The sequence below is a fragment of the Enoplosus armatus genome, chromosome 20 (assembly GCF_043641665.1).
Source record: "Enoplosus armatus isolate fEnoArm2 chromosome 20, fEnoArm2.hap1, whole genome shotgun sequence".
Classification (NCBI taxonomy): Eukaryota; Metazoa; Chordata; class Actinopteri; order Centrarchiformes; family Enoplosidae; genus Enoplosus; species Enoplosus armatus.
The window spans coordinates 6,719,414-6,741,259 of NC_092199.1; the positions used below are offsets into that span (position 1 = coordinate 6,719,414).

The 21,846-nt window shown below is 43.5% G+C and overlaps 1 protein-coding gene across 1 annotated transcript in view; it reads left to right on the forward strand.

The window, feature by feature from the left end:
• Positions 1-21,846, forward strand: part of LOC139303061 (disintegrin and metalloproteinase domain-containing protein 12-like) — a 62,874-nt gene that overhangs the window by 38,241 nt on the left and 2,787 nt on the right. Inside the window, exons 7-21 of the mRNA XM_070926761.1 lie at positions 2,347-2,412; positions 3,018-3,089; positions 3,438-3,607; positions 4,099-4,183; positions 6,119-6,267; positions 12,887-13,064; positions 15,467-15,556; positions 15,773-15,968; positions 16,053-16,161; positions 16,728-16,926; positions 18,266-18,343; positions 19,776-19,884; positions 20,114-20,249; positions 20,326-20,440; positions 21,565-21,807. Coding sequence (XP_070782862.1) covers positions 2,347-2,412; positions 3,018-3,089; positions 3,438-3,607; positions 4,099-4,183; positions 6,119-6,267; positions 12,887-13,064; positions 15,467-15,556; positions 15,773-15,968; positions 16,053-16,161; positions 16,728-16,926; positions 18,266-18,343; positions 19,776-19,884; positions 20,114-20,249; positions 20,326-20,440; positions 21,565-21,807 — 1,995 coding nt within the window. The remainder of the gene's footprint in view (positions 1-2,346; positions 2,413-3,017; positions 3,090-3,437; positions 3,608-4,098; positions 4,184-6,118; positions 6,268-12,886; positions 13,065-15,466; positions 15,557-15,772; positions 15,969-16,052; positions 16,162-16,727; positions 16,927-18,265; positions 18,344-19,775; positions 19,885-20,113; positions 20,250-20,325; positions 20,441-21,564; positions 21,808-21,846) is intronic.

A 21,846-nucleotide genomic window follows, 5' to 3' on the forward strand; every position in this document is an offset into this window, starting at 1 on the left:
TCTACTAAGTGAAGACAGATGAGGTTTATAAGGGAGGTGGTCAAACATGGTAATCCCATGTGTGATTAAAAAAAAGTGAAAGCAGATAAGACAGTGAAGGATATTTTCAACTGTCACTGAGCGAGAGGCCTTGTTTGTGGCAAAGAGAAGGTACATCATTAAGTGAGAATTTAAAGTCTGATTTGCTGTACTTGGTGGCATCTCACCTCAGCATGTTACACAGGGGCGGCGAGATGTGCGGCTGCTGCTGCTTTGATAAGCTACGATGCGCCCTGCTTGAGGGTCTAAAGATAAAGAGGCGTGTTGGCAGAGTGCCCCTGGATGATGAGAGTCAGATGTGGCTGAGAAGGGTAGAGAGATATGATGGCTAGCTGACAGGAACTGCACATCAACAACATGAGTTCCTGCAAATCTCTATTGTCACAAGATGGAAAATTTGGCTGTCCAAGAAGTCAAACCTGAACATGCAATGGCATTTTGAGAGTGTCTTGATTTCCATGGTAGACTGAATACTGGGGCGGAACATAACATGTGGAGGGATCATTTCTGAAGTGATTATAATACATATGGATTGAAAGAACTAAGTTGGATGCCAGCCTGAACTAAATAGAGTTTGAGCATGGAGATTCATTTTTGATCTTTGGAAACTGTGGATGGTGACCAGAATCTAATCACAAAGCTCCATTATTCAGTTTTAATCTTCATCCACACCTGAGCCAGTTCCATTTGCTTAATTACAAATGTGAGATGTGGTACAAAGCTCTGAGGCTAGTTAGCTGGCCTTTGTTCTTAAATTCTCCTCACCATATATATTGTACAAGAACACTGGCCTCTTTCTTCGTCTTGATTCTCTGATATTGAAGCAGCAGTGGTGTGTAAAACGGGATAAATGTGTAGACGTTTGTAAGAAACATTTGAAGATATTAATTTATTTATATACATCTATTGAATTGGGTGCAAAAAAAACATGTTTTTCCAGTGATAGTTTCAGTTTTATAGACACAACGAAAAGAACATGTTGTAAAATATGGGTGTAAGATTCACACCTACAGTTCTAACTCGTTGGAATCTATTTAAGAACAGGGATGCTCTTCACTGAGTCGATTGAACATAGTGTTCATGTGTGTGCCTCCTCTCCAGTGGCCTCCTAGACACTTGGTTATCACCATTGGGTGCATTTAGAGCACACTTGCCCATCCTGGCTTATCTATGGAGGAGGCAGATAAGAGCAGAGAGGATCCAGGCTGCCAGGCCAGCAAGGATAAAGAGGCTCAGGTTGAAAGCGGGCCATAGAGTGAAGGCAGAACACTTAGCCAGCAGGATAGTATGGGATCTGCGTGTATGTGAGTGGAAAGACTGAACTCGTGTGTGTGTGTGTGTGTGTGTGTGTGTGTGTGTGTGTGTGTGTGTGTGCGCGTGCAGGTGAGATAGACCCATGTGCAGTTAAAGTGAGTTGCTGTGAACACACAGCACGAGAGCAGCATCTGCTCCATGGACAAGAGCCGTGTTTCCAATTTTTGAATATTTTTTAGTATATTCTTTTTTTTAACAGTTTTGTTATTATGTAGTCATTTTTTATATTTTGAGCCATGCTAGCACCATAGCTCTTGGCATGGCAATGCCAGTCAGTCAGTCAGTCCACCACGTTGGTCTAGACCGAAATATCTAACAACTACGAGAGGGATTGCCATGAAATATTGTTCGGACATTCATGGTCCCCAGAGGGGGAATATTTGGTGATCCCCTGACCCCTGATTGGACTGTGACAGTCTTTGATCACACCAAAAGAGTCTGAAGAGATTTGAAAACTCTTCATTTTATGTGTGAACCAGTTTGCTTCTATTTGGACATATGCTCACTAGCCCATACTCCAGCTGGGGGTGCAAGTGTTTTTATACTGTGCACTGCCACCAGTGCAGGCAGCATTGTCCAAAAACTGTGATTTATTAGTCAGTAAGCGGGCTCCTGTACGGTGTTATTGGGGGTAGGTGTGACCTTAGCGGCTCTTACCGGGTCAGACGTGAGGTGTAGCTGATTGCTTTGTGCTGATTCTCATTTCTGCCGCCTTTTGTGTAGTGTAGTTCAGGTGAAAAGCCATATTGAGTGGCCCTTAGCTAAATTTAGGCTGCCCTTTCCAGAAAGCTGCAGTTAAGTGTGTCCTCCTAATGTCCTTCTTCTTCTCTTCTCTTCCTCCTCATCTCTCTTCCTCTCTCGGTTTGTCCCTTTTATACCCTCTATTCCCTCTCCCATTTACTGCTTTTTCTTGCCTCCCTGTCACTTCCCCTTTATACTTCTCCTTTACACCCACCTATTCCCTGTCCACTCCCTGTCACTCACCCCTCGCAGCATAAACGCCACGCCCAGACTACAACCAAGTATGTGGAGCTGATCATTGTGGCTGACAACCGAGAGGTAAGCAAAGGTCACACAGTCTCGACCTCTTCACCCTCTGCTGCCCATTCCCACAGGAAAAGTGCTCGCATGGCCCCTCCATCCCCTTGAGAAGTAGATAAGATGGCTCCACCATTGCCTTGTGGTCGCCTCTGATGTGTCCACTTACTCATTTGTTTCACTGTCCAGTCTCTGCATATATCATTTGACCACTTGACTCACAAATGAGAATATTCCATTATTGATTGGATTATCTCAGATCTCCGACTTAAGATCTTGAAGAGGGCAAGTGTTCCTTGCTGACATGAGACATATACTATAGGTCAATGTCATACTTTGGAGCGAGAGAAACTGAATAAAAGCTGGATATAAGACAAGGTGGTTGAGGTTATCTCTTAAGCCTAAGCTCCACTGAGGAGCTCTTTGATGATAGCAACTGCAGCAGAAGCGCCAGTGGAATTAACATGACAGTGATTGTAGCACAGCTCTGGGACACCCTGTGAAGACATTTCTAGAGCTGACACAGTGTTAATACGTCTCCAAATAATGTCTTTGATGATAATAAACATTCAAGAGGGTGGATCACCTCTTTTTCCCCTTGCTTTATTCTGTCTGGTGTCGTTCAGTTTCAGAAGCAAGGCAAGGACATGGAGAAGGTCAAGCAGCGGCTGGCTGAGATCGCCAATTACGTGGACAAGGTAACAATCAAATCAACAGAGGGGATGTGGTATGGGATAGGAATGTGATTTATTATAGGTCACACCAAACCGGGTGCAAATTAACCGACCTGCGAGCAGATGCTGATTGGATTATGAATGGATGATCAATTCCATAACTTAATAAAACAGAGGCGAAAGATGATTTATTCAGATGGAAAGTCGTACGTTGATTAATGTTTAACGATTTGTTCAGAGCGACTACTGTATAGAATTTGTGTTTTAATAAGTAATGTACAGTGAAGAGAGTAATGTTAGGAGAGACAGATCATGAGCCCTTAACCAGCAACCATGTATCTCTCTCTAACCCCTCCTCCCCTCAACCTTCAGTTCTACAGGGCTCTGAATATCCGTGTTGCCCTGGTGGGCCTGGAGGTCTGGAGTGACGTGGACAAGTGTCCCGTCACCCAGGATCCCTTCACCACTTTGCACGAGTTCCTAGACTGGAGGAAGGTCAAGCTGCTGCCTCAGAAGCCTCACGACAACGCCCAGCTAATCAGGTAGTTCTGGTACTGTAGCATACACATGTAATAGTTGTGTTCCAAAATGCATATCACTATTTGAAATTATTGAGAAACAAAAGTTTTATTTGTTTATTTAGCAAAATTAAATATGATGTTTTTTAGTATGACTGCTGCTTCCTGTGCTTACCCTACAGTGTGTTTTTGTGTGTGTGGTTTTCATAACCAACGTACCTCTCAGAGCCACTAGGATGACTATTACACATAAGGTGATTTTACATGCAGGCCTAGTTAGTAACCAATGAAATGTTTCCAGCACATGTTAGAAAGTCCCCAAAAAACATTAGCTTTGAAATGCTAACCTAACACTAGCATCCACTACATATTTGCTTTACAACCCTCCGCAGTCATCACAACATTGCTCTACAACGCCACTCAAAAACTCTCCCGGGGACCTTTACCTTGACAGCTGATGTGTGAAGACATACTTCATGGCGATGATGTGATGACCTCTGTTTTCTCCCCTTTAGTGGGGTCTATTTCCAGGGCACCACCATTGGTATGGCGCCCATCATGAGTATGTGCACAGCAGAGCAGTCGGGAGGAATCGTCATGGTACGTAAACCTATGTGCTACAGAATGTACTCATGCTATGGATCCTAAGGCAAAGGAGTACAAAATAAAGTATATAGTGTGGAGAGACTTATTTTATCCTTTCCTTCTTCCTCTTGCTGCCCTCCACCCTTTGACTTGTTCTCCACCTCCCTCCTGTCTGACATAATACTCTCATATTTCTCCCCTGAGTCTCTTGTGTAAGGGTTGAGCTAAGAATTTCAGAGTTGATATTAACTTGTATAAACTTCAGGGCACACACATCATCGAGTCTTTTTCCAGGAAAGCCAAGCGTATGCATAGTACCCTCCACTTAAATGTGCTGATAAGTCAGGGAGTGTATTGATTACACTAGAGGAAACCTTTGCTTCTTAATGAGGTGCAACAAATGAATGAATTTAAGGGTACTGCATAGCACAGCAAAAGAAAATGTCAGGGCATGTCGTAAATGATCACCCATTACAGAACTGCAACCCAATACTGTATGCACAAGTCATGTTGTATTAGCGCAAGTCATGCTATTATTTTATACTCTCTGTCTCTGAGTGGCTGTTTGTCTTGTGGCCTGGCTGGCGGGTGGTAAGGTTTACAGCTAGTCCCCAGATGGTTCTTCAATCTTGTCCTCCCAGATGGTAAAGTGGGGACTTGGTCATTATGATAGAGCTCTGCAAACACACATACATCAGGTCAGAGACATACAGGATTAGTCTCCAACCGCAGACTCTTCTGCTGGGCAAATCACGACCCGGTTGTCTCAGTTGTCTCCTTTCGTCTACAGAGTACCTTTGAACTCATTAGCCAACTTCCTCCAATGGGTCTCATTGTTATTCTTCTAGGCAGTTAAATCTTAAACATTGATTCGCAAACCATCTGGAGTCGTCATTTACCAGCCTCAAATGTTACATTAATTTCATTGGTGTGGTGAAACAGAAGACAGACAGTGGCATGCAGTGCCCTCTTGAGCACTTCAGCCTCATCAGTCAGTGAAGGTGTCTGGAATTTTCCCGGAAACAGAATCAGAGGGTTTTTTCTTTTTTTGCATGAATCCAGGCTGCACAGTTGAATCGCGGCAAGTACTGACAGCTGATGACCGTTACTTTCAAAAGCCCCCAGCAGAGCAGTTCATCAGTCTCAGCTCGACTCGCACAGCACTACTGAATAATGCACAGTGACGGAAGACTCTAGAGGCAAGGTGCTCTGACGCACAGCTCTGCATCCATGAAGAGCTGATAGCTGCTGCCGCTACATTATTTATCCGGAGTCTTCATGTGTTCATGTTTTACACACCTTGCAGGAAATCTCGGCAACGCAGCCATCAGCAGCTTTCACTATGTGTCACTGTAGCTTCATCTTCACAATCTTTCATCGCAGTTATCTTTGCCTGATAGGCTGTGTGATTTTCGAGCTGTCCTTTGAGAGTTTCCTCCTGTCTTTCAACTTATTTGCTAGTTCTGCTCAGAGGAGGTTCGTGTCTTTATTTGTGTGGATGAAGCAGCACATCTGGCTCTGCCAAAGTTTGCCGAGCAAGCTGAAGGTGACAGCCCGCAGTCTGCTGTTTCATTTCTCATTTCGGTGCCACAACGTCGAGCAGAGGAAACGCTCTGATAAGCACAGATCCAGCAGCATTGTTTGTCTAATCTTGGCAATATGCAATTACACTCACTTGTTTTGAGTAATGTTTCTCCAGTGGGTCCTGTGGGGAACAACAATTTGGCTAGCATTACATTTTTTATTATTTGTTATGTTTTTAATTAGCTATTGTTTGCTGCAACAGAACTGTAAAGTGAGCACATTTTATTGTGAGACGTTGCTTATAGCGTCATGTATAGCCCAGAAATATACTCGATAAATCTCATAAAGTAAAGCGGTTTTAGATTATATATTGTATAGATGAAGTTCAGTTCAGTTCAGTGTCTGCATGATTGATCTTTTTTGTAGGACCATTCGGACAACCCCCTAGGCGCTGCGGTCACTCTGGCCCACGAGCTCGGACACAACTTTGGAATGAACCATGACACGCCAGAAAGGGGGTGTGGCTGCAGGGTGACAGTGGATCGTGGAGGCTGCATCATGACTCCCTCTACCGGGTGAGTCACAGCGTTTATCTCCACAATTGAGCGTCAATAGATCTTCAAGATAGCTGGCTCCTTACTCCTTACTGCAGTATCCAAGATTGCATTTCAGCCATTTGGCCGTCATGAGCCTCAGGACATACGCTATCGTTCACTGCTCCAGTGCACTCCAGTGAGGCCGATTTTGGTCCGGCTTTACAAATGACGTCTAACTCCAAAACCATCCAAAATGCATCATCATAATGTCAAACCATCATTAAGTTTGCATTAATTAAGTCACTTATTAAATACGGCAAGATTGTGATCATATGTAAACATTATTCCACATGCTCTCCATTTGTAATTTATTGTCTGTCGAGCGGTAAGCAAATAATGCCGTTGAACTGCTGGCCCGTTGGGTTTATGGCAGATTCAACAGCTGTGTTAATGCCCTGAGGCAATATGACTCATTCAGAATGGGAAGCCAATGGTTCAGTGGCAGTGCATGGCCCAAACAGTACAGTTTTACTTATCCTGACACAACGTAGCTGGTCTCCAACAGACTAAATAAAGCAGTGCAGAGAGTGTCTATTGCACATATGGAACACAAAGTATGAGTGTGTTGGTGAGATATTGCACTTAATGTAATGTGCAAACAGAAATTAAGTCCATGCAATTATGTTGTATCCAACAACATATCAAGACAGGAGGTGTTGTAATTAAATAGTTGCTCAATATGGATTGTGATATCTTACATCTTGTAGTGGACGGAGCAGAGGAATAGATATGTTCTGGGTGGAAACAGTGGGTATCAGTTCCAGCCCAAGGTCTAGTGGTCTGTGGGAGCCTCAGATTGGTGTTTATGCTGGAAACAACCTCTTTGTATTTAGTTTGGACCAGACCCATGAGAAACAGGGTAACACTATTCTTGATTATAGACTCATAAAACAGCACAGCAGTAAGATGTAGATTTATATTTAACTCTGATTGAGGGTATCCCTGGTCAAGGACTTTGTCCTAAAATTGGCAACAAGATGAACACGTAAAAAAAGAGCAAGAAATGCTTGTTTCTGTCTTTCTCCTACTCTGCCCCTCCCTGGCTGTCTCCTTCTCTTCCTTATACACAGCCAGTTAGAGGGATTCTATTCTTTGACACACATGCAACTTTAATGTTGGAAAATCTCTCTGCAGCTCCAAATAAATAGTTAAATACCTTTGAAAACTGTCTATTATACACTTTTTATGTACGGAAAACGTATCACCTCTCCTTTAAAACACCTGAATCTGAAGTCGTACGTAGCAGTGAAGAACCTCTCTAAATGTGAAAAAATGTTGTTTGTAACAAACATAGACTGGTGAGAAATAAAATAAGACATGAATATTTCGTTTTTTGTTCTGCTCTCCACAGAGCCTGTGCTTTTTTTCATTCAAGCTGACAAAAGAAAGAAATGATCTAGTCCTTGGTTTCAAAAATAAACCCCTCTATACCTCTTTATTGCTCCATGTTGCTGCTCTGCTATTTAATCCAGGATTAAGGAAGCAATACATTTAAATAAGGATGTTTAGGAACTGTATTCCCTCATTCTACTTCCTCAGTTAATTCTAGGTCAGCTCTTTATACTCCGCCTGAGGCGGTACTACATCTCCCGTGGGTCCAGCTCAAGCCACTTGCAGTTCCATGCTTTAAAAAGCCATGTGGCCACACACGTGGGCTCTGCTGCAATCACCTGAATGTTGTTCATCACCCGGCTGCTACGGTTATTTGTTTATAGCATTGAATGCCATGTTTTTCTAGGCAGGGGACCAGCTCTTTTCAAAGCACAATACGATTATACAGAATGCCTCTTCACAAGGCCAGGACTTGGATGAGTTGGAACAAAAGCCTCACTGATTACCAGCCCCTGCTTTCAATAATTGAAAGTACTTGCAAAACTCGCCTACACTCAGTCAGTGAGGAGTACCTTGTGTTTTGTTTTTCCTGTTTTAAATCATATTTCATTTTGATCAAATAGAGCACAGGAATATCTTCATTGTCGCTGATATGTACAGAAAGATACCCATCAAGCTCTCCTGGCCTTGCTGTGGCTTCAGGAATTGAGCGGAGGACATAATGAGATCCAGTTCATCATTATTATACCGGGGTGGTGGGGAGGGGGTAAGGGTAGGTGGTGGGGGTAGTAAAACTACAAGCTGTCCCAGTGCCAGTTGCACATCTGCACAGAGCACAGCTTGTTTCCTGCTCACATTGGTCACGGCCAATTGTCGCGTCCCCCTCTCCATCCATCTCTCTATCCCCCCATTAGCTCTAAATGAGAACAGGCTGGTGTCTCTCGTCCTCACAGAAACACACACACAACAACTGAGCTGCTGCTGGCTGCTCCATGGACAGAGGAAGATATACATGAGAGATCCATATCTCTCAGAGACCAATGCAGGACCTGCACAGGGTTCACTTCTCTTCGTCTGTGGTTCAGGAGGTAAAGCAGGTCTTTCATTAATCCCAGGGTGGGAGGTTCCATCTCCTCCTGTCCATTTGTTGAAGTGTCCGTGAGCAGGACACTGATTATGCAGAATGCATGGCAGCTCCACCGCTATTGGTGTTTGAATGGCAAAATTGTCGTTCAGTTTTATTGTGCCACCTCTCTAGGTTTGATCGTCTGCTTTAAGACGTGTTTTCTATTGTTCTTTTCTGTACATCTTTTATAAATGCCATGATATATGACATGTATATCGTACATATATGTTCCCATAAAAAAATGTTGAGGTTGATGGACAGATAGACTCCAGGATGCAGTATTAAGACAGGGTTAATTCACTCATGGGTCAGGCCCTAAGTAAGATGATAACTGCAGCACGGGATCACCATCAGGCAGAGATTGACATATTTCCTTTGTCATAAAATAATCAGGAATCCCAGAAAGTGAGTCAGAGTCCAAGGCATGCCATGGAAATGTGACCCGTGCCCCGCTGAAGAACAGGAACTCTCTAGTATGCCTTGTTTAATTGGGTCCATAGGGAAATCAATGTGAAAATGCTCTTCAGTATCTACAACGAAGGCCAGACTGCCAGGCACCAAAGGCCACAAAAGATCATATCACCTAATGTCATCGCCCAGAGCTCAGGCTCTACATGCACAAAGGAAGCTGTAAAATGAATATTAAATGTGTAGTGAAGCAACTGAGGGTTTGAATTACTCAAGCAAGTATGAAATATTTGTCATAGTTACAGTTGTCACAGTCAGGTTTGAATTAACATTCACATTCGTGCCAGAACATCAAGGTCTTCCAAATTGTAATAAAATTGTGATAACAGAATGACGATAGGGTCACAATCCATATTTGCACATTTTGAATTTTCTCTAAAAATCTTCTCAAGGATGGTGGAAAATATTTTGGCAGATGCGTCATTGGAAAGGCCGGCAGATCTGATTCATAGCCCGATCAGTGTTTTATGGCTGAAAAGATGTGACATAAACTGGCTGTGCAGGATGTGCTGGATGGGTTTCCCGGCATTCTCTGTGATCTGAAGCACAAGGACAGGCAGGCTCAGAGGAGAGAGCCCTGCCCAGCTAAATTTGGGTTAAAGGGCTCTGTGTATTTTAATGTGATACCGTGCCTTAAGAGCATTCGAATGGCTGAGGAAATATGTTTGGATTTATGATCATAGTCTGCAGCAAAATCATATATAAACTTGACCTTCATGTGTTTGTCATGCAACATTCAACAAGAAAGGTGTTTTTTCTTTCATTACTGAAGGTCGTCAGTATTGCTCCTAATAAATAGAATTTATTAGACTGATCTTTTGATTGCAGATCTTTTGCTTCATTTCTGCTTCATTTTATTTATTTTTATCCTGTACCTGTAAAAGTGTTTTTGATATGCATGCTCAACACTTTGTTAATGAATCACCATCATCACAACCAATAGTAGCTGTGTCATCAAGTAATGCTGGAAGTATAAAACGCTAAAATAATTTTGCTGCTTCTCTGGATGGCCAAAGAATTTGTCTTGGATTAATTTCTTTATAAAACTGGGGTCTTTAACTTAGATTGACAGGGTAGATCAGACAGCAGGTCAATGGAAAGTAGAAACAGGAACAAAAGAAACCGTCCGTGAATCGTCAGAGATACCATTTAATCCATTGCTCATGTCTTTAATGAATTCTTCTTGAACTCTCCACAAAAGTGTCTGTTACCTGTCACAGCTCATCTACCCCCTTGTCAAAGCAGCAGGGCTGTGAGATGTCTATAGTCTGATCACAGTGTGAGGCAGATCATAGAGGCCTGTAATAGATATGGGAATGATTCCTTATCACCAGACCTCCCACAGATCCTTTAAAGCCTTGTTTGGTCATTGCCGTAGCTTAGTCACAATGAATGGTTAGTACAACCATCAACTGATGTACCTCTGAAGCTTAGGAGCTGAAGCTTAGGAGCTGAAGCTTAGGAGAACTGTCAAACATTGACTTTAGGATAAAGATCCCATAATGGAACTGGAGCACAACCAGGTGGAAAACAACAAACAAACAAACAACAACAAACTCATCCTTTGTAAAGCCAGGACCGGATGAGAACAAGCCCAAAGGTCACAGAGTCATACTGGGTCTTTTCTTTTGAGGTGGTGGCCCAGACTCCCATGGGATGAGTGGTTGTCTAGATTCGCCATGAGCCCCAGATGTGCCCACCGTGAATGGCCCTGGCTCTGCTTTACTAGCCCTGGGGACTGCAGCTGCTAAATGCCATCCACTGTAATTCATTGGTGCCTCTGCCTTTTCACAGCCATTATCCCTCCTCCCACCCCCAGACCATTGCAGGGTAGACCAATTATTTCTGTATTGCCTCTCATAAAGAACAGCTGGATCCTGAGCCTCTCATGTATCTCAGAGTTACAAAAAAACCCCAAAAAAAACAGGGATGTGAGTGTGTTTGTCATGGATTGCATGGGCTGGTAACTGAAGAGCAGGGCTGAGTTCATGGAAATTGAATGAATTCAGCAAAAGAGGGGGTGCAACTTGAGCAAGCAATTTTTGGCTTTTGGGGGAAAGAGGAAATCAACAACAGCAGTTGCTAAGGAAGTGGCCTGCCTGTTGAACAGCAGCCTTGACAGCTGTTCATCATAGCAAGATCCCCAGAGGAGCTCAGGGGGGAGGAGGGGGAAAAGAGGGCGCAATAATGGCTGTTATTACAGCTTTCCTTATTGCTCTTTCCTCTTGCCATTTAATTTCATTAAAGAATCCACTGTGATCTTTTGCTTTAATCCAGCATGTCTAGAGATCTGCTTCGAGGTACCCCACATTCACCTCACAGAACCTCTGGATAGTATTGAGATGTTAGAGAGCAGCGGGATATGTGCAAGCCAAGAATGAGGTCATGTCAAATCACTCACAGAGTGTCATGACATATTTAGAGCCACATTAGATGTGAAACCCAATCAGAGAAAAACACAGTTTGAAAGAGTTGTCGACTACATAGAAATGCCTCCTACTCAGATATAAAAGGTGTTATTTTACCGCTTCTATATCAAGACAGCCAATGAGCCTGAGTTCAAGGCTCAGCCTCCACTCCATTTAAACTCATGTGCCACTCATAAACACATCAATGAGCTGCATTTACAGGACTGTTACATGGCTTTGTTATCCCTTGGTGTCACAGCAGCTCAGGGTGTGTATGAATTATGCATTTCAAGCTCCTCTTGAAATATGCTTACTGAAAGATTTGTAGGTGTTACCAGTTGTGCTACAACCATGACATGTTTGCTGTCCGTTCAACACTGTCATTTTCCGGACCACAAACACTAACTAGCCAATTTTACATGCTGTCATTTTGGAAAATACATTATGCTCTGAATATATGGAATGTGTTTGATTTACTCTGCAGAAAATGTGCTTATCTGGACTTTCCTTGCAGCTCTGAATTGTAAATGACTCTGAAATGGACACATTTTATATTAAAAAATCATTCAAATGAATGACTGCAAAGGTTTTACGAGCAAATTAGGCATGCGGTCCGACTGTGCCTACTCCTGACGTCCAGCTGTTGGGTGGGTTGCGGACCTGTTGAAAGAAACATTTGGGCATCTCTTTTTTATCAAGAGCCACATAGGGAACAAGATACAATCTGCACATATTCATGCACACTTCACACACACACACGTACACACACACACACACACACACACACACTGTCATCTAAGGCACTATATTATCACAGAAAAGCTCAATAAAGCAACATGAGGTCTGTAACAAAGCTTTTGGCAGACAAAGCCTTGGGCTGTGCACTTTCCCCACAGAGCAGACCACCCTCTCGGTCCGCTCCAAAAAAAATATTAAAAACACACCATCCCCAGTTTCTCCCAAATTTATGGGTGTTGCAAGTCTTGCGAAGGAAGCACTTTTTGGTTTGAGTTTTTATGATCTGCTGTCTCATAAGATATGTCTTATCAGATCTCCCTCCCTCCATGGAGGGAGAAGTCGCCGGGGCCCTGTGCCGTTTGCATGTTGATAGAGCTTTGGAGAGGTTGCTGAACTCTAGTGGTTAATTGATTTTGTGATTAGCACTGATTACATCAGACTGAGGAGGACCCTTGTGGGGGATCTCAATCGTCTTCCTCCTCTCTCTCTGTTTGTGTCACTCACAAGATGTTTCTTTCACTCGCAGGTATCCGTTCCCCACAGTGTTCAGCAGCTGCAGCAAGAAGGACCTGACAGCCAGTTTTGAAAAAGGCGTCGGGATGTGTCTTTTCAACATGCCTGAGGTCAAGGTGCTCTATGGTGGGCAGAAATGTGGCAACGGCTACGTGGAGGAGGGAGAGGAGTGCGACTGTGGAGAACTTGAGGTGAGGATGCTATAGGTCATGCATACTTGTCTCTCAAGTGCTCGCGGTGGTTTCTGTAGCTTTCCTGACAGAAGCATGGCACAAACCAACATTTCCTAAAGTAAAAACAAATAGTTCACCTCACACAGCTCTCGTAATGCAAACATAGTCTTCAGAAAATGAGCTCAGAGATATGAGTGTAAATCTATTCATTCTGTGCACTGAAGAGGTGTTTAGGAGGAGGGTTGTCTGATCGTGATACAATTCACTAAGAGGAAACATCGCTGACAGCTTCGCCCTGTCAACTGGTGAATTATTTAAATGAATCTGCATTGTCATGCACATACATAATGGTGGCACACGTTGCTAACTGCTCCGACTGTTGGATGATAAAACAGTTTATCATGATGCAACTGACAATCAGCAGAGGCAGGCTGACAATAACAGATTCATGAAATATGAAGGAGACATCAATTATGCTTTGGAAGGATATTTTGAATTATATAACAGCCTATGTGAGAGAATGCCTTGTTGTCTTTCGCGATTTGTTTACACCTTTATGCCCAGCCAGTCTTTTTGTGAGCTTCAGCCAGGGTCAGGCTGAAAGTGGCCTTGTCCTTCAAAACAAAGAACTGACATAAGCCCCGCAGGCCTGAGCCAGCAGCGATAATAAAGCTCTCCACAGAGTTGAGCGGCGTCATGCCAATCCAAGCCAGATCAGAATGCTCATACAGCACCTCTCTCCACCATTAAAAAGCCTCATTAAAAAGCCTGGGTTCTATTCCTTACAATCACTGGCTACTTCTTTTCAGCGCGACTCCTCCACCTCCTTTGGCCCCGGGGACCATGGGAAAGGCCCTTAATGGTTTTCAGGCTGAAAGAAGTTCTGGAAGGCCCATCATGTCAGCTGTGTCCCCTGCCAGCTCCAGTCATCTACTTCCCCCCGACTCTTACTGCACTCGGCTGTACAGTATGTTCAGACCGCGGCTTAATGGCAAGAGGGAGAGAAGTGACCCTCGGGGGTCCAGTCAGCCTGCCTCTGTGTGAGATCATACAAGCACAAGCATACGTACACCCACGCATACACATCTTAAACTCAGAGGCTTGATTGAATGCTAGCTTCCTTCTGTATCAGACGGCAGAGAGTTGCTGATAGGTGCGGGGACATGGCTCATGATAAAGCCTTCCATGAAACAGATGGGTCTCCATGGTGAGATGGGAAATGTTACAGGGATGATGTGGTACAAATACTGTGTGTGTCTCTCTCTCTGCACTGTAAAAAGGAAATTCAAGAATGTCGTAATATCTTAATTTAGGATGACTCAATCTTTTTTGGTTGTCATTATCCAACATAAATAATCCTATCAACCACTTTTCACATTTGAGTATTAAAGAGTAACTTAACACCAGGCTGAAAAGCAGTGTTTCACTGCCCTCTCTGGTTGAAAGTCTGTTTCACCTCTGACCACAGGCAGCATATCGCTGATGGGTGTGGGCAGAAATGTGCAGTGTTGCATCTGAAACCACACCCAACAGTGATGTCACCGGGTCCTGGAGTACACCTGTACATCACTGCAGCAAGGTGAGAAGTTAAACCACTGGAGGTCAACAAAGATTTTCAGGGAGTTTTAAGTTACTCTTTGGTCTTGTTTCATGGGAACTGGTCTTGATTTTTCTTCGTAGGATATTCAAGCTGTGTAGGTTTCATTCCTGACTGCGATAACGACCGTGCTGCTTATTCCTACCTGCACAGAGGTTGTGTGATTAGCTTGGGGAGGGTAGTGTAAATATCTGTGTGCGTTACAATCTTCTAGTGTTGACGTAAAGAAGCAGAAGAATTTGGGTTTTCTTTTCCGATACTTCTATATAGCGCTGTTAGAATATGATTTGCTATATTGAGCTGAATTAAAAGACAGTCTAGTTTCAAGAACCTTCATCTTGAATTTCTGAGGTTTCATTGGCTGTATCAAGTCTTTTTTTACTCATTTTAAGGTCAGATGGTGTCTTACCAAATCTTTTGCTTACACCATTGGCAGTGTTTTGTTTGATACTAGCCAATTTGTCTAGATTACACAATACTGTGCTTGCTTGTAGAGGGGATTTTATGCAGTGTGTTTTCTTTTTCCCTCACTATCCAGCTCATGGTTCCAGGGGTCTAAATGAGCTTTTAAGTCCTGTCCGATGGAAACATTGTTGTTTTTAGAGAACTAGAAACGGCTTTTTCCTTTCCTCTGACAGGTTTTTTAGTTGCTAAAGAACACAGTTCTGCTAGGGCTGCATCCCTTCTGATAACAAAGTCTGAGCATTTGCTGTGAGGTGAAATATGATCTCTTTGTGCCGAGTTAATTCTTCTTTACTTTTGTTCCCTCACTAACATTCTGTTTCTCTGCTTGCCTTCTTTTCTCTTTCTTTTCCGTCTGAAGGAATGTATGAATCCCTGCTGCAATGCTACCACCTGCACCCTTAAGGGCGACGCTGTTTGTGCACACGGACAGTGCTGCCAAGACTGTCAGGTAGGACGTATACTGATTAGCCAGCCAATTCTTTTTTTTTGCACAGTTTTTGCACAGGTATCTTGATATTTTCTCTGATTAACTTTAAACTTAAATCAGCACCATTAACAACATTTGCTAGATATTTCCCCTTTTAAGCTCACCGCACATTTGTATAAGCTTCACTATGGGTCTTTGTCTTAATGACTGTCGCTTGCTGTCAACATTTGAGTACAGCTGAAGCCGGCAGGTACTCCATGCCGTGAATCCAGCAACTCCTGTGATCTGCCTGAGTTCTGCACCGGTACCAGCCCTCACTGCCCCTCCAATGTCTACCTGCATGACGGCCACGCCTGCCACAACAAGGATGGCTACTGTTATAACGGCATCTGTCAGACTCACGAGCAGCAATGTATCACGCTGTGGGGCCAAGGTATGTGGAGGGCCCCCTTGCGCTGCATTGCACTGAATCAATAATGGTCGGCAGCTTTTTCATGTGTTTCATTGTGTTTTGTAGGAGCAAAGCCAGCTCCAGGCATCTGCTTTGAAAGGGTCAACTCAGCAGGAGACCCCTATGGCAACTGTGGCAAGGACTCCAAAGGCTCCTTTGCCAAATGTGATGCGCGGTAAGACCTGACGTTGCCATAGAAACCAATGAATGCATTTAATTGCATAGTTGCAGTTGTGGAATGCAGTGAAGGGCATATACTGCACTTGCTCTGTGTAAAGAAATGATTAACATAATTGAACACTCTTACTTTTGCTGAAAAGCCTCCTACTGTAAATGTGAGAATTTTTGTGTATTTCACTGTTGGTCAGATAAATAAGCTATTTAAAGACATCTCGTGGGCTCCGGCAACTTGGGACTTTCTTCATAATTTTCTGACATTGTATAGAGTCTATACAATGTCAGAAAATTACTATGGACGTAACTATTCATCAGAAAATGTAAACATAAAACCATGGATTATTAGTTATTCTCTAATTGAAGGTTACAGCGTCACTTGATGTGTCACAAAATCTCAGGTTGTGGTCTGAAAACAGAACAAACAAGCTGCCTGTTCTGCAGTTTCCCTAATTGGGCAGCAAGAGTGAGAGAAAAAATAATTGCATATATACACATTTGGGAAAACAGTGACATGTTATTTAATTATCACATTGTTATTCTCCCTGTTGTTCATTCTGCTTGCAGAGATGCTAAATGTGGCAAAATCCAGTGTCAAGGAGGAGCTAACCGCCCAGTAATTGGTACCAACGCTGTTTCCATAGAAACAAATATCCCCTTGCAGGAAGGGGGAAGGATACTGTGCCGAGGTACACATGTCTACTTGGGCGATGACATGCCAGATCCCGGCCTGGTCCTGACGGGCACCAAGTGTGGAGATGGAATGGTGAGAGCTGAGGCCTGTGACGGTTAAAGACAGCCAGTGCAGATACACATTCAACACACAAATCAATCCAGCCTACAAGTGACTCATTAGCAGTGGTGGAAAGTAGTTCATTACTAATAGTACTAGTACTGCACCTAAGTACTTTATTAAGGTCCATATTCTGCTACTTTATATTTCTACTCTACTACATTTCAGAGAGAAATATTGTACTTTTTACTCCACTGCATTTACCTGACCGCTGGATCTGGCTGCTTTGCAAATAAGTAGGTAAATTAAAGGTATGAAATTATATAATTTGACACCTTGTTATGGATTAAACTACTAAACAGTATATGAAGTAATACAAGTTAGCATCAGCTAACAATTCACTCTATTTGATAATATGCCACTATTAAACTAATGTGTTTCCCCGGACAGTGATTCCTTGTTGAGATTCAGTGGAGGGATAGCACCACAAAGCGGGATTTTTTAACTAAATACCCTCCTTATTTGACTAACTTGGACTGCTGAAGCTTCATATTAGCGGCCTCATATTATTTTGTCCCCCATCCACCCGTCGCAGCAACCAAAAACTTTCTCAGTGTACATATGGGCATGTGAGTATTGCTTTAAGACAAAACTGTGACTCTATCCTTTGAGTTAAGGATTTGAATACCTCTACCACCACTGCTAAATAGCAATGATATCTATCTGTAAGACTGTGTGAAAACACAATATAAATATATTGCCCAAATGCTGGGAAATAAGAGTGGAAAAAGTGATGTGGAGTGACAGGCCATGACTAAGACGCGCTAAGAAGATCTTCAGGGTGTGTCCTCTTGTCATTTCAGACTCACACAGCCGCAGACACTTAATTGACTTACCATTATTCAGTCTATTTGGCATCTTCCAGTGGTCATCAATTCAGCCATTGGTCACTCCAATGATACACTTTCTCCATTTAGTCGAATTTACTTCTCTATGAGCCTCCACCCTCAAGGAGGATCTAGCCTCAGCCCTCATCTGTCAAGGGTTCTGGCATTACACTCTGTGCCCAGTGCTGCCAAGTTCATCTTCACATTCAGCATCGATGTATTTGGGTGTGGTGCCTTTAAGGAGCCCACAGTCCACATCACACAACTTTTAAAAAAGCTTTAATACAAGAAAAATCCCAGTGTTAACATAATTATACTTCATGCTATGCTGTTTTATAGCTGAAGCGGTTTGTCAGTGGCAAATTAAAAGGAATTGAAAGCTGGATCTGTTGGTCTTTTCCCTTAAAAGATTAAATGGTTTAGAATATTACTGAAATGCTCTTTGAGCTCACAATGTCAATTCTTAATGTCTTTGTCTGCTTCAGATGTGTCTGAATCGTCAGTGCCAGAACGTCAGTGTTTTTGGTGTGCATGGGTGCTCGGCCAAGTGCAGTGGTCGGGGGGTGAGTACAGCACCTTTCATCACATTTTAGTGTTGTGAAGACCTGATGTGATAGCTGTCTCAAAACCAGTCCCCACCGAGGTTAGTTGTTTACTTAATCACTCAGAATCGCACAGAAGCTCATTTTGGCTGTAACATGTTCAGAATACCCTGTATACGGTGGGTAGGGAGCCATTACGATGCCTTGCAATCAATCATTCTTGTTGCTGAAAGGTTCAATCAATTAGGTATAATGGCTTCATTTATGCTCAGCTTTAAGTGCCATTCATCATACTCTCAGGCAGTCGTCCTTGTCCCAAAAACTGTGTCGAAATCTGAAGGCCAGGCTTTATTTGACCAAACGCTCGGAGCAGTGACACACAGTTTGACTTTGAGCTGGGGAGCATGGATATTGGATTTTTCTTAAATGCCACCCATCAAACGTCTATGGGTGGTCCTTGTTTGAGATGAAATATGTGGCTTTGCGGTATTAAGTTCACTGGTAGGTCCCTGACTGTGACTGTGCTAAAGTTGCTCCTTCATCAAATCTACAGCTTTTACTGTCTCTTAAAATGAAACATCTCCAGTTATCATACGGTCACATTTGTTTGTCTAGTTCGGATTTAAGACCTATCTATAAAGCTCTGAGGTCTGTTTTATTCACAGAAATAAAAGGAAGTTGCTCCTCTATGAGACAGGGCACCCCTGCATGCACAGATTAGATCAAGATGTTGCCTTGGAAAGAGGCCCTCACCTGCTCCATATTACCCTGCTGGGGAATCCTCTTAGACTTTGCTATTCCTCAACTCTGCAGGACAGGAAGACAAGAGAGAGAGAGAGAAAATGTGGTATAAGGCAAAAAGTCTGCTCTGGTTTTAATACCTGACGTCTTTGCCACGTGGAGCTGGCAGAGATGGCTGGTGGTTGACTCTGCTTACTCTTTGCAGCACATAGAGCATCTGCATAATGACTATTTGTTGTCTGCTGTGTCTAGTGCTGAAACAATGCTGACAGAATATTAATGAAGAATCGTTTTCATAATCTATTAATTTAAAGTAATTTCTCAATCAGAAATCCAGACGCTCAAATGTGAGGATTTGCTGCTTTCTCTGATCAAGTTAGGCTCCTGGAAGTTGTGACAGGCATTTTATCTTCTTTTTGAAATTCTGTAGATTAATGGATTTATTGAAAAACAATAAATAACTGTATATGAATCCATCATGAAAATAACCATTAGTTGCAGCCCTTGTGTTGTCACTCAAGTCTGCATCCAATTTCATAACCATAACTCATTTGTCACCTCAAGTGTATGCACTGCAGCCTGATGAGTGCAGAGGCTGCATATTAAATGAGTGTAGTGTTATGCAAATACTCAACCGTAGCATCAAAGAGACAAGCTGATGACTGCATTTTGGGCTCATCTAACAGTTAATTGTCCTTTTAATACACTGCAGGTGTGCAACAACAACAAAAACTGTCACTGCGAGGCGCACTGGGCGCCTCCATTCTGTGACAAGGCAGGTTTTGGAGGGAGTGTGGACAGTGGCCCCATCAGATTAGCCGGTAAGTCAACTGTTGCAACTTAAGTACATCAAATAACTGAATTATTGTAGCTTAGGTCATGTTATGTTGGGTATGGGTTTGGGCACAGCATGTATGAGCATTTAAACAGTAACATATCAATGCCTCATGAGCAAAATGAGTCTTAGGAGTCTTAAAACTGTGGTTTTCATCACAAAACTCTGCAGAAATGTGTACAGATAAATTCTGACCTCCGTGTGTGTCTGAGTAGACGGCGGTAATCTGACAGTGGGCATCCTGGTGGCTTTCCTCACTGTCCTGGGAGCTGGTCTGATCATCTGCATCAAGAGAAAGACTCTACTGGGCCTGCTCTTCACCAGTAAAAAGAACCCGATTGAGAAGCTCAGGTGCTTTTTCAGAACATCATAATTAAATCATTTGTAAGTATCCTAGAAGATCTATAATTTCTTCTTTGAATTCCAGATCAGTCAGCGCTGCAATCAGCGGACCATCCACTCCTAACCAGCCTCCATCAGTGAGCACGACGTCTCCGTCTCGACCGGCCCCGCCTCTGCCACACAGCGCCACCATCTTCAAGGTCACTAGATCACACGTCTTTTACTTGACAGGCCAAACACAAACACACAGATAGACTTCTTTAGCAGATAGACAAGACTTTTCCACAGTATCTGCAGATGTTCCATGCTATGATATTCACAAATCACTCAGCAGGATTGACATGTTGTTTTCACACAAATGGCAGCTCATTCAAATCCAATTAAATCCTCCCTCTCTGTGTGGACATGTGGAGGAGGTAGTGATAATGGAGTCTGTGGTGAACGTTGTGTTCGCGACACTTGAATACAGTTCTTGTCATTAACAGCTGCATGTCAAGAGAGAAATTGATTTATCTGCGTGTTTTCCACATGAAGAATGTTGATGCGGCGGCTTACTTGAGATATGAAGTCATCCTGTTGCTGATAATTGTGAGACAGAGCTTGAATTTAGCTGTAATGACTTGTGTGCCTACATCACCGCATGCCTTAACTACTCCATTACTGCCCTGACATGCTTTGTAATGGGAAGAGACCTGTGATCGATTGAGTTAGGGGTGCTGAAATGGAGGAGCTGTGTCAGAATTGACTTTTTGCGCTGCATGGTGGCACTCGAGTGAGGCAAGCTGTTGTGCATTACTGTGAGATTGGTGTTTTCAGTTAGTAGCATATGGTTTTCATTTGGGGTCAACGGTAAGAAGAGAAAGGATGTAAGGCCGTTTGATGCAAGCACAGTGCAGGTGAGGTCATTTTCCAGTTGTCAGGAGCTGTGTTAAACCACGGCATGAGCGCATGTGTGCGTGCCTTTATATGTGTTACACTGTGTGTTTTTGAGCTGTGCACATCTGGCCAGGTTTACATACTGGCTCTCTTCTATGTCTGATCTGTCTCAATGGGGGTGTGTGTGGGCACTTTAGCTGCGTCCACCTTTGAATGAGGCCAAATGAGTGCTCATGGCACAGTCCTGGTGTTTCCCTTTGATAGGTTACCTGAAGAGGAGTTTGGGAATAGTGAGCAGATAAGTGGGAGCGTTTGATTTATACATCTTTGACAGCGTCAGGAAGAGCGGTAGAGGGAGAGGAGGAGGTTAACATGACTGTTTCTGATACGAAGCAGACGGTTTCTCTTCTGACTGACTCATCTGGTTCTGTCTTTCATCTTTCTGCAGCCTCCTCACCGGGGGCCAGAGGCGGTGCTCCCACCAGCCCCCTACCCCTCCCACAGCCTGCGCAGACTGCCCCAGTGCCCTCCCGTTCACCTCAGCCACCCTGTCCCTCTGTCTCTCACCCTGTCCCTCTCCCCTGGCCCGGGGCAGCCGAGACCCCCGGTGCCTCCACCCCACATCCACGTCGCACCCAGGGGGGCGTCGTTCCGCAGTGCGTCACGCCACAACTCCTGCAGGATGGTCATGGTGAGTGAGTTCCCTGTTCCCTAGGTTGGAAACATTTTA